The sequence below is a fragment of the Lentinus tigrinus genome (genome assembly GCF_003813185.1).
Source record: "Lentinus tigrinus ALCF2SS1-7 unplaced genomic scaffold L226scaffold_1, whole genome shotgun sequence".
NCBI classification, from domain to species: domain Eukaryota; kingdom Fungi; phylum Basidiomycota; class Agaricomycetes; order Polyporales; family Polyporaceae; genus Lentinus; species Lentinus tigrinus.
In genome coordinates, this window is record NW_027137910.1 from 1,359,251 (window position 1) to 1,373,203 (window position 13,953).

Consider the following 13,953-nt stretch of genomic DNA (forward strand, 5'->3'; position numbering starts at 1 on the left):
GGTACGAAGCACGGAAATGGGACGGCCGCGGGGCGAGTGCGGAGACACGCTCGGCGCAGACGTCCTCCCCCTGTCGTCCGAGACTCCGAGTATAAGTAGACGATTCTACGTCTCCCTTCGTCCTGCCAAAAGTTCATCGCGTTTGCGGCCAACTCCAGCTATCTCAACGGGCGCAGTCGACAAGGGCTGCTCCGGTACGCGTCTTCGCCAGATCCGATCTCCCCAGCAAGTAATCACGCGCCATCGCTGCCAAGGCAAGAGCGCACACCGAGCCGGACATTGCGACCACCGGACTGCTGCCCTCTTATATCGCCTCGCGTCGGCGTGCTTGTCTCTCGCTCGCATAGCTCTCTCTAGTCCCGGTCTTCGCTAGATAAAATACCACCATGGTGAGGACCAGTCTGTAAGCGCGCTAGAGAAGTGCTGACGCGGTGCGGGTCGTGCGGGGCAGAGCGACGCACCAGCTGCCGAGGAGGTCCACCGGTCGTCGACCACGGAGTCGGTCAAGTCGTTCGTTTCTGGAGGAGTGGGAGGTATCGCGGCGGTGCTGGTCGGTGAGTTCGCGCATACTCGCATCCTGTTAGCATTGGGTAGCTGAGTTCGACGGGATGCAGGACATCCCTTCGATCTCACGAAGACAAGATTGCAGACCGCGCCGCCCGGCACGTACACTGGTGCGATGGATGTCGTGCGGAAAGCGTTGGCTAGGGATGGTGCTACTGGGTGCGTCTTGCATGACTCTTTCTCGTATGTGGGGTCATTGAGCATGCGGGGATAGTCTCTACCGCGGTGTCGTTCCTCCATTACTCGGTGTTACCCCAATTTTCGCCGTTTCCTTCTGGGTGAGTCCAGTACACTCGCTCCGAGGAACCGACGTCCTAAACGCCGCGCGCAGGCCTACGATATGTCCAAGCTGCTGATCCAGAGCTTGACACCCAACCGCACAAGCAAGGAGTTGTCTATACCCGAGCTCGCGACTGCTGGCTTCCTGTCCGCCATACCCACCACTCTCGTTACTGCGCCTGTAGAGCGGGCGAAGGTCCTGCTCCAGGTAAGACGTCATGCACGCGCCTATGCTCGGTACGCGCGTTCTCACTCGAAATGCACTAGGTCCAAGGACAGGGCCAGGGAGGCACGCAGTACAAGGGTGTGTTTGATGTCGTGAAGCACCTTTACCGCGAAGGCGGCCTCCGTAGTGTCTTCCGTGGCTCTGCCGCGACGGTCGCACGAGACGGTCCTGGTAGCGCAGCGTAAGTAGCGGCAGTGCATGATAGACCGTTTTATCTCCTTACGAAGTGCACCGCAGGTACTTCGCTGCGTACGAGGTGACGAAGAAGATGCTCACCCCGGCAGGACACTCACCCAACGAACTTAACCTCAGCGCGATCATCGTCGCTGGCGGTACCGCTGGTGTCGCCATGTGGGCCATCGCCATCCCCCCAGATGTAAGTCTTCCTGTCGCTTTTCCTAAACTTGCTAATGACATGTCACTACCACAGGTGTTGAAGTCCAGGATACAGTCCGCGCCAACGGGGACATACTCCGGTTTCATGGATTGCGCAAGAAAAACCATTGCTGCTGACGGCGTTGCTGCGCTTTGGAAGGGTCTGGGTCCTGCCATGGCTCGGGTGCGTTCTACATCACGGCGTTCATTTGCAATCGATTGATTTCATCAACAGGCCTTCCCTGCTAACGCCGCCACCTTCGTGAGTCTTTCTTGGGGAATATTAGGACGTGTGGCTTTACTGACCTGGCTTTCCTCGCACAGCTTGGAGTCGAGGCGTCGAAGAAACTGTTAGACAAGTTTATGTGATCTAGACGTCCTTGTTGTACTCTAGTGGTCTTGCGTATGCATTCTAGGTTGGGTTGCATCACGGAACCGAATAAGCTTCTTCCACGCCGAACGCGGTCACGTGTTGGTGAATATCACAAAGAACGCGCCGCTGGTATATAGAGCGGCGCAGTTGTGCTTTCTCCCACGCGTTCCTTCCTCTCTCTCCCAGCTCCCCCTTCTTTTCGTCCCATCTACCTTAATGTAAGTAACGACCTTCACGAGCCCAACGACCTTCATGCTCACTATGTTTCGACCCTGTGAGTACCTGTGAGCTTTCATGACAACGTACAGAGGCCTCATATCGCGCAGATTACCATTCTAGCATCTCTGCGATACCCCATCATGTCCCAAGGATCGTCGACGTCGCGCAAACCTCGCGCGCACACTGCTTCTGAGTGCGTACAGTGATCCGCGTGCCCCTCGGTCTTTGTTGTACCACTAACTTGCATTGCTCTTCACTACAGGATCGCGAAGGACCCTGCTAGGTTCGCTGTTTGGTCAGCACACCACCACCTCATCGAAGCCGGGTACCATTTGGACATGCCTCCCAGTGTCCGCGCAGGAGCGGAGGAGGTGTTCGCCGTTTTTGGGCAACTGCCGGAAGACTGGATCAATCCAGTGAGTGTCGTTCCTGCCACATCATTGCTTGACGCGGGGTGTAACAATAGGTAACAGGACTCTGAGATCTACCCTGTCTTGCAAAGGTCCCACTCTCCTAAGTTCCTGAAGTTCCTGCAGCGAGCGAGGAACGCAAATCCCCAGCTCTTTTCAAGCGAGGTCAAGCACGAACAATGTCTCGACATCTTTGGGGAATTGCAGACTATCTTCTCATGTTGGACAAGAGTCAAGGATATGCGTAACTCGAGTTGCAAGTGGTCCGAAGCTGACTGGGCGTCTCAGGTGTACGTATACTTCACCGTTCTGTCAGTGTTGTAGGTCTAATCCCGCGCGCATATTAGCTACAACCTTCTCCGTAGTCCTGCGGGCAAGCAGAGCAATAATAGGTGACTCTTTCATGGTGCTCCCTGCCCGTGATGACTCGACTCATAGATGAGGTATTCAGGTCTCAGTGTTCCGTGGCTCTACCACAGCCTTTGGACCATTATCGACCGAGTACCAATGCCGCCAAGAATCTGAGCGCCAGAATCGCTCGTCCTGACGGGGCGCTCTTCATTCCTAGCCATCGGATTAGACATCTCTGGGATTCAGAGGACGCGCCGTTCTGTACGCTTTGCCAAAACCCGAGAGCCAACAACACGGGAAGCCATGGCGGATCCTCGTCCTTCAAGTGGCAGAGCATCCTCTCCGCTCGCCTAGATGAGACATCCAAGATTGAGGTCGCCAGCGCGTTCTGGGAGGATAAGAAACCGATCCACCATGAAATGGACGCCGCATATCGACAGAACCGGATGGCGACGACGGCTGCACTGCGCCAGTTGCACGCTCTCAATGTTCGTGCGCCCGTATTCGGTCTCGTCTGGTCGGAAGGTACTGTCCGGGCTCACGTTGACTGGTGGAACGACGACAACAGGCACTTTGTAAGGCTCATCTCTCCTCGACGAAGTTTACCATTCTGACCGACTGGACAGAGGATCGCGTCTGCTGCGTACCCCGGAGCTAAGAAGAGGGCGCGGCGTGTCAGCCTACCGTTCCACGAATGGAACCTTGGCAAGCCAAGTCACATCATCCAGGTGTACCTGCTTCTGCGTAACCTGGACCGATGGACAGTCAATGGGTTCCAACAATTGGTAGAGCAGGGCATCAAGGAGCTCGCTACTGCCGTTGCAGATGGCTTACGGACGGTTGTCCCGTGGCGGGCAAGGGCAAGGGCAAGCATAGGCAGCAAGGCTGACGGCGCGGACACTGGGACCTCAATCTCGTCCAGTCCGGTAAAGCGACAAGCCAAGAGTCGCGCGCGGTCCAAGAAGTGCAGAGCCTGAATGTTCGATTCGACGTATTCGGATTACCCCTTTCTTCATCGCGACACCTCACCTTTCTACCGATAATGCATATGTATAACATAACTTTTTGTACGACTCTTCACGAGAAATATCTCACGATCTTGAAGGACTGCCTGCTGGAAGTACTTGTTGCGCAAAGTCACAGTATCTGGAATGCTACATTCACCTTTGAGATACGCGACCGTACGACTCTTGCGACCATAGCAGTTGACTAGCTATCTAGTATGTAAGTGCGCAGTCGATACTGTCGATAGCAATCCAATCCGTGCATCACAGTGGACTGACCAGACAGTCATACTTTGATTTTTCCAACCGGGAGACCTAGACAAGCTGTCATAGATAACCCAGGTATTCCTGCTCCTCCGCAACCTGTATCGCTGGGTCGAACCTGGGTTCTTGTACTGTTCTTGCATAGTCATCTCGTGGGAGCAGCGACCGGCGTCGGGTATTGGGGACACGAGTGACGACGGAGGGCACGTACGATTGAACGTCAGAGGCAATTCCTCCCGTTCGCGAAACCTACCGCAGGGGAAGCGGGTACGTGGATCACCCTGTCCACGGGAGAACATGAACGCCAGAGGATGATGCAAGTCCTCCGGATTGTACTGCTATAGTCTGTCGATAGAATGTGTACCAGTACAACACGACGACCGGAAATATCATTGCGGAAGCATCCAGAAGTCTATGAATCGATGATAGAAATACAGGGAGTTTTGATACTATGGCACAACAAGTCTAGGCGCGAGGTCAACCAAGCACATTAGTTGTAGATTCTTCGTCCGAGAGGTTATGGTATCGTTAGTTGGTAATCTCTTGCGTTTTGGGCTTCCAGCTGGAAGGTATTTTCATGACGACTTCGGACCAGATCCCGAGACGACCCTGCTCCCAGTCTTCCAAGTAAGACAAGCCGGCGTTCGCGCGCCGGCCCTCCTCCGTCTTCAACCGCATCTCGGCGTCGCACCAAAACAGGACCCAATCGCCCTGGCGAACGTGGCCGGTGCTGCGCTCGAAGTACCACTTATTCACCGGGTTGTCGGCGCGAGACCGCCAGACGAGGTCCCTGCCCTCGCCCTTGCCCTCCTTCCCGCCGTTGGGGTTCGCCGAGAACGGCAAGCCCAACCCGTACGTCTCGTCGTGGAGCGCGACCCAAAGGAAGTCGACCGTGCCGTCGCCCTGGTGCTTCGGGAGCACGGCAAACTTGTCGAGGTATGTGATCGGGCCGATCGCAGACGGAGTGTTGGGAGGGCAGGGCTCGCGCGTGACGATGGCGGCACCGGCATAGTCGCCTGCGACGATGACGAAGTCCAGGTCGCGCTCCATACGTTTCCAGAATGCATCCTCCTCGAGTTCGCGGCGAAACGATTGCTCAAGAAGCGTCTTCAACTTCGCTTTGTCGAGCTCTTCGACTGTGCGCACGACGCGAATAGGAAGACCGCGCCGCAGCAAGGTGGGGGTATGTGGCGTCAACTTCCGGTTCCCCTGGAGGAGGGCGTGGGGGAGACTAGAGCTGACGGCAGGTCTGTTCGTGATGAGGTTACCGATGAGAGAACTAGGGGACCGGTGCGAGACCATGACAGCGGACGAAGTCGGCGGCATGTAGGCGAGACACGTGCGAGCAAGTTCCAAGTTGGACAGAGCAGTCGGATGTACGGACTTCCACCGCGGATCGAAAGTTTCACGGATGTACTGGTATTCGGAAGTCAGGTTGATGAGCAGGTGGGGCATACCCTGCCGAGCGTACGAAGGCACTCCTCCTTCCCGAGTGATGATCATGAGTCGGAGAGGCGTAAGGTCGACTTCGTCGGGGGACAAGGAGGGACTATCTTCGCTGAGGGTTGGGCTACTGTCCAGGGCTGCGGCCTCCACCATGCCGCGAACAAGAGCCGCAATTACATCGTTCGCGTCCACACGGACACTCCGGCAGAAGGAGTCGAGCGCAAACGGTGCGAGGACAGGGATCTCTCCAGCACGAAGCGCGGAACGAATGTGAACCAGATCGGATGGGAAGGTGTGCGCTTCTGGGATTGCGTGTTCTCGCGGTTCGGTGGATGTCTCGTCGCCCGGCTTAGGCCCGAGGCGGACGACCGATCCGAGCACCGGGCGGGCTCGCGCCCCCTGCTTCTCAAGTGCGTTCACGACGCGCATCGTCTCCTCGAGCATCACGGCGCGTTCTCCAGAATCGCCCCGCGCGAGATGGTCGTTCTCCACGACAATCACGCTGACAAGTCCGAGCTTCTCGAGGTAGACCATACCCCGCGCTATGCTCTCGACCTGTCTGTCCGTAAACGGCGCCTGAATCTTGACCAAAGCAGTGCGCCGGTACACGGGGTTCAGGATGCTGGCAACCACAGGGGGAGGTGCAGGTTTGATATCCGGAGGCTTGGTCTCCGCGTCTGCGGCTACTTCTCTCTCCGCTACCACCGGGGTTCCTTGTGGACGGAGCGCTGGGGGTTTCGGTTGCTGCGGGCGTGGACCGAAGGAGGCGAGGTAGGATTTTGTATCTCTCAAGGATGGGTTCGCGCGGAGGAGGGACAGGATAAAGTCCTGGACGCTATGGTGTTCACGACCGATCACCGGGACAATGGAAGGAAACACACCTTCTCCGAGGGTTCCACGTCATCTGGCTCTGGAGGCTCATACGTTTGGCGCAAGCTGCGTATTGTCTAAGAAGGTCAGGCAACACAAGGTCAGTGATCATACACACAGAATACTCATGGACCTCAACGAACAGCGTAGAAGGCCTTGAAGGTCTGCGCAGACCGTGTGTGCGCCGATGCTGGCGCGATGGCGTTGCGACAGCCAACACGGGCGGATGGGGGAAGCATGGTGCGCAGGAGGGGCCCTGTGATGGGCAGCAGCAGGACGGAGGAGAGGAAGCTTTATACCCGTGAGTCATGGCACAAGTCAACGCGGCGGGGGGCGGTAGAAAGATGTATAGAGCCTTGATCTTATCAGATAGGCAACCTCGCTTAGATTATCGCCCTCTTGGCGCTCGAAGCGTCTATCTGCCATTGGATGCTCGGACACTGACAGCACTCGGCTTGGAATAGGAACAACACACAGTCCTCCGTCCATGGTACGTCCACCATCCACAAGGGAATCACGTTCATATGACAGCAGAATTCAGGCCTGCAAGCAACCTGCAAGTAGCAAAAGTCGTCTCTGCATGTCAGCACCTCGATCCTCCTACCGCGTAAAGCGAGCAACCGGTGCAATCTCGCGCGCAGTTTGTCGCCGAACAGCAGAATGGCCGCCGCCGGAACGGAAAGCACAATGCCCCACGTCCGGGTGCGGTTCTAATAGTCAGACTCACAGCAACGCAGCAACTGTACGTACAAACTCTTGCCTTCTGTCACGATGATCATTATTCAACTACCCAGCTGATCGGAGGTCGGGGCGAGTCTTTCACGCCTCTAGACGCAGTGGACCTACCATCCCAGTCAACCAATGCATTCAAGCACGCAATCCGAGCTTCATCGAAACATGAAATAGTAGCCAGTGGGCACAAGGTTGATTCGGCAGAAGCCTAAAACAATCTAGGCTGCAGATCTGCACGCCCTTTCGCAGACTTCCTTTCGCCAGGAATACCGTGCTGCAGCATGGCACATTCAAGTATTCTGCCGACTGCGTATCCACTCCAGCCCAGGCCGACGCATCTGGATGAGCAGAGGTATACTTAGCCCGAGTTGAGCCCGAAGGCCGAAACTGTTCATCGGTCTCTCTTCGCAAGTTTCATTTACCATGAGTACGTGGTACGTACAGCATGGCATTAATATTGTAGCTGCCGTACGGTTCATCGACAGGAAAGGACGGTCTTAGGCGATGCATGCTTTGAGGCAGGCTAGCCTTGAAGACTGCCACGGCGAATTATGGGGCGGTTATCCAGCTGTGCTTGAATACCAACCTGAAGGGCGCGCGACGCCACGAACGTTGTCAGTGCCGGCATCACAGTTGAGCCTCAGTATCATCAGGCCTCTATACATCGCAGGCCGCACAGTTAGATATGGTATTTGTAAAAGGACACCCTCCTAAGTCCCTGGTAGTGTATCGGTTAGTACACGCGCCTGTCATGACACCACGACCGCGCGAAAGCGGGGTTCGACTCCCCGCCACGGAGCTTTGCGTAAACGAATGTTTCTTTTTATAGCCCATGTCTATGTTAGTTTTCAGCTGGCAGCGTCAGATTGTGTTCTACGTTGCTGGTTGACCGGTACTATCTATTGTATCAGACTCCAGGAGAAGGAGGGAGGGAGCTAGATGCATTTGTTAGTGCTGTATAACATACTGCGCAATGCCGACGCGCGCCAAGCTGAGGTATGACTTCATTTAGTGGAGCAATTGAAGCGGCGGAAGGTGACTGACGTGTGGTAACAGATCATTTGTTTGTTTACAGGTCACAACAAGCATCAAGACGAGAGCGCTGGTCGAGCACTTGCGACGACCAGAGAAGGTCCCTGCTGCCGTCAGTGGTACGGGTTGGAGCCCGCCAAACGGTGGATTTGACAGGGTTGAGTAGATGATCAACTCGATCAGACTCTGCCGGTGGGGCCAGTGCGCGCCGACGCTGCCCGAGGGGTCGTCAGTGGGATATGGGACGCACCTGAGGCAGAAGAATATTTGAGAAGACATGAGGCCGGACGCGTGAGAGGGAGCGCGGTAGGGCCGATGGATAGATACGCGGATGCGGGCGGTGGCTGAGCAGGAGGAGGACCGGGCAGGGATCCGCAGGGAGGACCCCGTGGCACCGCGTGTGGATGCCGACCACGGAGCCAGCAGGGAGAGCCATGGAGCCGTTGCGGCGTTGCAACGTCTTCATACCAAGAAGTACCCTCTTTTTTTTGTGCCCCGCCCTATCCCTCCCAGGAGCCACGGCCGCACGGCCTGCCTCGGCGGTCCATATATCCACCAGAGCGCTGGAAGAGGCTATAACCTGCCCCCGATCCATCCTCCTTTGAGCCTTGTGAGCCTCTGTCCAGCGTCCCCGTCCCTCCGCGGCCGTTCGTCCGTCGTCCAGACCACGCATCTATACCTGGCTACGTCGCAGCCCTATCCGCCGTCGCGTCAGCTCGCGTGGACTCCTACTCGTCCTCGAGACTACCTTGCACACCGTTCCGACCTGTGTCCACCTACCACCATGCTCGCGGCGTCCTCGGTGCCCACCACCACCTCCTCCCTGCAGCAGCAGCACGTCGGAGAGTCGGACCCATTTGTGTTGTACGCCCGCTCTCTTCACGATTATACCCTGCGCCTGTGGACGGAGTCGAGGCGGATTGCGGAGGAGAAGGCGCGCATGAAGGCTGCTGCTGCCGCCGCGAACGGAAGGAGTCTCGTCGAGCCCCCGCCGCAGACTCCCAAGCGGACGGTCGACGAGAAGGTCAAGGCTTGACTGGCAGGCCTTTCCCTGTGGGAGGAGCAGAGACTGTCAGCGATGTCTGGTAACGGCGACGGGTGCGTATACGCTTGTCTAACCCTCGCGCACTCCGCGCTTACCAGCTTCAAACCCAGGTCTCCGTACCACAGACATGTCTGAAAATTCCTATTCTGTGTTCGACGACCATCCGTCGCTCCACCTATCCTGACTATCCCGCACCCACCTATGTACCCGGTTACGTTCCATTGCTCTCGATCTGTCATTGCGCTGTGCTCGTGGTTGTATTGTATATTCCTCGTCGGTTTTCTCTAGAAGACACCCACCTAGTGTTACCGTGCTCGATCTTCACAGCTATTTCCCCTGGAGTCGACATCAGGTTATGCCAATTGTAATTGTATGGTCTTCCGATGTTCTATCGCAAGAAAAATTTTGCACGGCGAGATGTTGCTGCAGCGGGAGCGGGAAAGGCGAAACATCCGCCACACGAGACTGGTCTGCTCTTATATGCCTCCTCTGACCCGGCCGCGGTGAGCCTAGACCAAGCGTGACACGCAGAGTCCTGTTACGGCCAGGGGCAGCCATAATCAGAAAGTGTGTCACATCTTCGCATTCGGAGGATCGATGCGGAGGCTCGGTCCGGGGTTCCATCAATTCTCACGGCCGTCCATCCTGGTCTTCGCATGACCTTCTTTGACAAGTCTCGGCCACCTCGAACCCACTATCTGCGATATGTCCGCTCGTACTTACTGTATCCAGGCTATAGGCCATTGAAGTATTGAACCTTGCTCATGATCAATGAACCACATGAACGCCCTCCGGAACAAGGTGCGCTCTCTTCTGGTTCCATGCTCACGTTCGAAATGTTTCAGGACGTCTACCTCCTTCCGCTGCGGTCCTCCGTCGAGCACGAACCATGACACGCGCACTGTACCATACTCACAGCAGGTCAAATGCCTGACGCATCGGTCCCTGGCGGCGACGTCGATGCCCTCCCACGCGACGCACGTTCGACCATCCACATCACGTCGTCCGGCGTCGAGGCGCGAGGAACGTGAGCTAAATATTGTCTTGAGGTCTCCTTAAATGCGACATCACTTTCGACGCCGATGCGCCGTACGCCCTCGACGGTCTTCTTTGTTACCGCCATCATGGTGTTGCGTAGGATCCTGAGCGTCGCTGTCGCGTTCGCGGTCGCCTTCTCGGTGCATAGTAGCCTCGCCAGCGCGGAGCCGGTGTCGGCGGAGGTCTTCGGGCCTTCTGCGTTCGCCGCCCCTGGCGCGTTTCCGACGTCGGTGTATAAACACTACTACAACTCTCCCACAGCGACCTCGGCTCAGCCCCAGCCTGTGATATCCGACCCAGTCACTGTGAGTTCCCGGTACCTCTATCATCTTCGTCGCTGATAATCCCCCATGTTTAGCATGAGATATACCCATTTGAGCTGACCAACCCGGACACGATCCCTAAAGTAAGTTCTCTAGGACCCAGGAACAGCACAGATCGTGCCTCACAGACCCGACAGAACGACACCAAGGACCCGCACATCCTCCCGCCCAAGGCGTCGTCCGGCAAGCTCCTCGAGGCTGCGTTTCAGCAGGTCCTGTCTATTGCAAGCAACCCGGCGTTCGGGACAGACAACTGCGCACGATGCCAGGCCGCGCTCGAGGCTGGCAAATTCCTGGCGATGGCTGCGCCCGAGCAGGGCCCCGCTCTCGCGGTGCGCGTCTGCGAGCACTTCAACTTCAACAAGGACTGCGCGACGCAATATGGCATCCTCTCCCTTGGTTCGGTGATCACCCAGGTCATCGCGAACGCGGATGTCGGCGGGCTCGATGGACAGGTTCGCATTGCTATGTTGATCGAACTCTATAGCTCGCGTTGATCACGGCGAGCAGATGATATGCTCGCACTTCGTCTCCGGCCTGTGCCCGCTCCCGCCCACAACGCCTCTCAACCTGACCGGCTGGTTTGCCAAGCCCAAGCCCGACCCGCTTCCAACCCCGAAGAAGGCGTCTGGGCAGCGTCTGAAGGTTTTGCACATTTCAGATCTGCACATCGATCCTCGTAAGGTTTTTTTTTGGCCGGGCGTTCCAGTATCTTGCCGTGCTGACATGATCCCGAGGTTATGCTAACGGTGCCGAGGCGAACTGCACATCCGGACTCTGCTGCCGTGAGAACAACCACAATACTCAGAGCCCGAACCAGACTGTCTTCCCTGCTCCTCGGTATGGGGCGTACCTCTGGTCAGTGCGTTGACTGGCTTAATGCCACTTGGCTAATGAATCGTACAGCGACTCGCCTTTCTCGCTCGTCCTGGCCGCTCTCGAGTCGATCCCGGTCCTGGCCGGCACCCAGAAGACCGGTTTTGACTTTACTTTGTACACGGGCGATCTTGTGTCACACGACTCCGAGAATCAGCTCTCGAGGTGCTGCCCGTTCTGTTCTCCTTTGATCTGACCGCTGACAAGTTGTCTGGCAGGGATTATGTTCTGTATACGGAGACTGTAGTGTATGACTTGTTCAAGCGCATGCTAGGGACGGGTCCGGTGTATGCTGCGCTGGGCAACCACGATTCTTACAATCAGTCAGGTCCTCGTCCTTTGAAAGGTTTATCTACACTCATGATGTGTTTGCAGGGCTCAAGACTCTCCTCACTCCCTCGGTGGTATACTAGCGGAACAGTTCAGCTGGTACGTATGGCCTTCAGAAAGCGCCAAGCAGGTTCTCACCGCCACGCAGGAACTACGATCATGTCGCTTCTCTCTGGCAACATGAGGGATGGATCCCGCAGTCGGCCGTCGACCTGGCGAAAGCACACTATGCCGCCTACATGGTTCGCCGCAAGGACGGCCTTCGTGTTATCACCCTGAACACCGACTTGTGTACGTCCTGCAACGCACCTTTGCACACGATGCCACAGTGAGCTGATCGGACATGCCTGTAACAGGGTATACGTAAGCTTGGGCTACTACATATGTGTACCTGCTGATGTTTGACCGCCACTCGTAGCGCGAACTTCTTCAACTATATCAACATGACCAATCCCGACGTCTCGGGGATGCTCCGCTTCCTCACGGATGAACTGCAAGCCGCGGAAGATGCAGGCGACTCTGGTTTGACGATCGCCAATCTACATCTCTGATATGTATTGACGTCTCGTGTCAGTGTGGATCCTGGGGCATGTCCTGACTGGGTGGGATGGGTCGAATCCGCTTCTGAACCCTACAGACCTGTGTGAGTATGGGCTTCCTATCTATCACACATGTGCTATCGCTTACCGAAAACTCCCTGCGATGCTGTAGTCTACCAAATGTGAGCAGTCCCCCTTCGTGGCGTTCCTCCGGTTTCTTACGTCCATATTTTGCCGTGTACGCATAGCGTCGATCGGTTCTCACCGCACGTCATCAAGGGTATGTCTGTCATCACAACATCATCTATGAGCGCAGCACGAAGACGATCCCCGCACCTTCTGTTCTGCAGCGATTTTCTGGGGCCACACGCATGAGGATCAAGTCATGGTGAGCGTCCTGCGTGCCAGCGCGCGGTTGTTCGAAACGGCAGCCGGGAACCCTGGAAGTTTGTACCCGCAACCGCTCACACTACGGCGCAGATATACTACGCGAACAACGCCACGAGCATCAGCGCGCAGACTGCGGGGGCAGTAGGATGGGTGAGTGAGCCGCGTGCAGATGGATATACGCAGGCAGACTGAGACCAAGTGGGGCGTCGCGCTGGCAGATCGGACCGTCCATCACGCCGTTGACGAACCTCAACTCTGGCTTCCGAGTGTACGAGGTGGACTCTGGGGTGCGTCCGCTCTTGTGGCTGCGTGGGGCGGGGGAGACTGACCCTTACGTGGACGGACTCGTCCTCTTTCGGCCATGATGCGCACTCGCAGTCGTTCGAAATCGTCGACGCCCACACGTGAGTGCCACATAAGGTTCGGGGTGCGAACTATTGCGGGCGCTAACACACCGCAGGTGGAAGAGTGACGTCAATGCGTTCCCCCAGCTCGACGGCCAGCTCGCGCTTGGGCCCACGTACGAGTACGAGTACAGCACCCGCGAGGCCTATGGCGCAAGCATCACATCCTGGGGACCCAACGACCCGCTCAACGCGACGTGGTGGCACCATGTCACCGAAGGTGCGTCCCAAATCCGCTGTAACTGCAGCGTGTCAGAGTCACGTCGTGCTCATCCGCCCCACCTCTCCGTCGCCTGACCACAGCGATGGAGGCCAACTCGACCCTCGTCACGGTGCGTGATCATCTCGCTAGCTCCATGGTGGGAAGATCGAGGTGTTAACGTTAACGTTGCGGGTGCGCATTGTAGGTATTCAACACCTTCCAGGGCAAGAGCTCCGTGCGCACCCCCGCGTGCACCGGGGACTGCGTCACGGCCAAGATTTGCTACATCCGCAGTGGGAGCGCTCCGATCGCGAAGCAAAACTGCGCCCTCGGATTTGGGTCAGTGCAGTAGGGGTGTCGAGGGTCTCGCTGCGGTGGGAGCTTCCGCTGAGTTCCAACCAAGTCTTCATCGTAGGCCTCAGTTCTTGATTGGATGCGGACTGTATTGCAGTAGGAGCGTGCTATGCAATCGCTAGTTCCCTTGATGTCATGGTCAAGTCAACTATAAGAAGGTTGTGACCGCGTTGGAAGATTCCAACAGTTCCCGACCCACGCAGAGCAGACAGAGGTAAGTCATGCCAGATGTTTAACATTTCGTTAACATTTCGTTATACAACAACGATGTACACCTCAGCCTATGGACAGCGTTTGTATATACATT

The 13,953-nt window shown here is 56.7% G+C and overlaps 5 protein-coding genes and 1 non-coding gene across 6 annotated transcripts; 5 read left to right on the forward strand and 1 right to left on the reverse strand.

The window, feature by feature from the left end:
- Positions 1-77: 77 nt before the first annotated feature.
- L226DRAFT_528271 (mitochondrial carrier) lies at positions 78-1,903 on the forward strand. The gene is made up of 10 exons (XM_067679314.1): positions 78-389; positions 452-554; positions 615-723; positions 779-842; positions 896-1,051; positions 1,111-1,250; positions 1,307-1,445; positions 1,500-1,628; positions 1,680-1,706; positions 1,769-1,903. The coding sequence occupies exons 1-10, from the start codon at positions 387-389 to the stop codon at positions 1,811-1,813; spliced, it is 915 nt and encodes a 304-aa protein (XP_067542639.1). The 5' UTR covers positions 78-386; the 3' UTR covers positions 1,814-1,903.
- An 86-nt stretch (positions 1,904-1,989) lies between these two features.
- On the forward strand, positions 1,990-4,064 carry L226DRAFT_556047 (uncharacterized protein). Its single transcript, XM_067683101.1, has 7 exons — positions 1,990-2,091; positions 2,144-2,229; positions 2,299-2,452; positions 2,510-2,736; positions 2,794-2,838; positions 2,898-3,372; positions 3,424-4,064. The coding sequence occupies exons 2-7, from the start codon at positions 2,177-2,179 to the stop codon at positions 3,772-3,774; spliced, it is 1,305 nt and encodes a 434-aa protein (XP_067542640.1). The 5' UTR covers positions 1,990-2,091; positions 2,144-2,176; the 3' UTR covers positions 3,775-4,064.
- A 323-nt stretch (positions 4,065-4,387) lies between these two features.
- Positions 4,388-6,649, reverse strand: L226DRAFT_528274 (mitochondrial amino-acid acetyltransferase). Its single transcript, XM_067679315.1, has 3 exons — positions 6,525-6,649; positions 6,393-6,458; positions 4,388-6,339 (listed from the first exon to the last, which is right to left on the reverse strand). The coding sequence occupies exons 1-3, from the start codon at positions 6,618-6,620 to the stop codon at positions 4,594-4,596; spliced, it is 1,908 nt and encodes a 635-aa protein (XP_067542641.1). The 5' UTR covers positions 6,621-6,649; the 3' UTR covers positions 4,388-4,593.
- A 1,179-nt stretch (positions 6,650-7,828) lies between these two features.
- On the forward strand, positions 7,829-7,912 carry L226DRAFT_t4. Its single transcript has one exon. It is a non-coding gene; the product is annotated as a tRNA-Asp (tRNA).
- A 397-nt stretch (positions 7,913-8,309) lies between these two features.
- L226DRAFT_607265 (uncharacterized protein) lies at positions 8,310-9,605 on the forward strand. Its single transcript, XM_067685773.1, has 2 exons — positions 8,310-9,243; positions 9,301-9,605. The coding sequence occupies exon 1, from the start codon at positions 8,477-8,479 to the stop codon at positions 9,179-9,181; it is 705 nt and encodes a 234-aa protein (XP_067542642.1). The 5' UTR covers positions 8,310-8,476; the 3' UTR covers positions 9,182-9,243; positions 9,301-9,605.
- A 275-nt stretch (positions 9,606-9,880) lies between these two features.
- On the forward strand, positions 9,881-13,787 carry L226DRAFT_528276 (sphingomyelin phosphodiesterase). The gene is made up of 21 exons (XM_067679316.1): positions 9,881-10,533; positions 10,587-10,634; positions 10,689-11,006; positions 11,062-11,230; positions 11,289-11,409; positions 11,458-11,592; positions 11,646-11,750; positions 11,803-11,856; positions 11,906-12,048; positions 12,114-12,120; positions 12,176-12,279; positions 12,332-12,400; positions 12,469-12,478; positions 12,545-12,576; positions 12,647-12,684; positions 12,777-12,836; positions 12,905-12,973; positions 13,065-13,090; positions 13,147-13,310; positions 13,394-13,422; positions 13,498-13,787. Exons 1-21 carry the CDS (start codon positions 10,315-10,317, stop codon positions 13,642-13,644), a joined length of 2,067 nt encoding a protein of 688 aa, XP_067542643.1. The 5' UTR covers positions 9,881-10,314; the 3' UTR covers positions 13,645-13,787.
- The last annotated feature ends 166 nt before the right edge of the window (positions 13,788-13,953 follow it).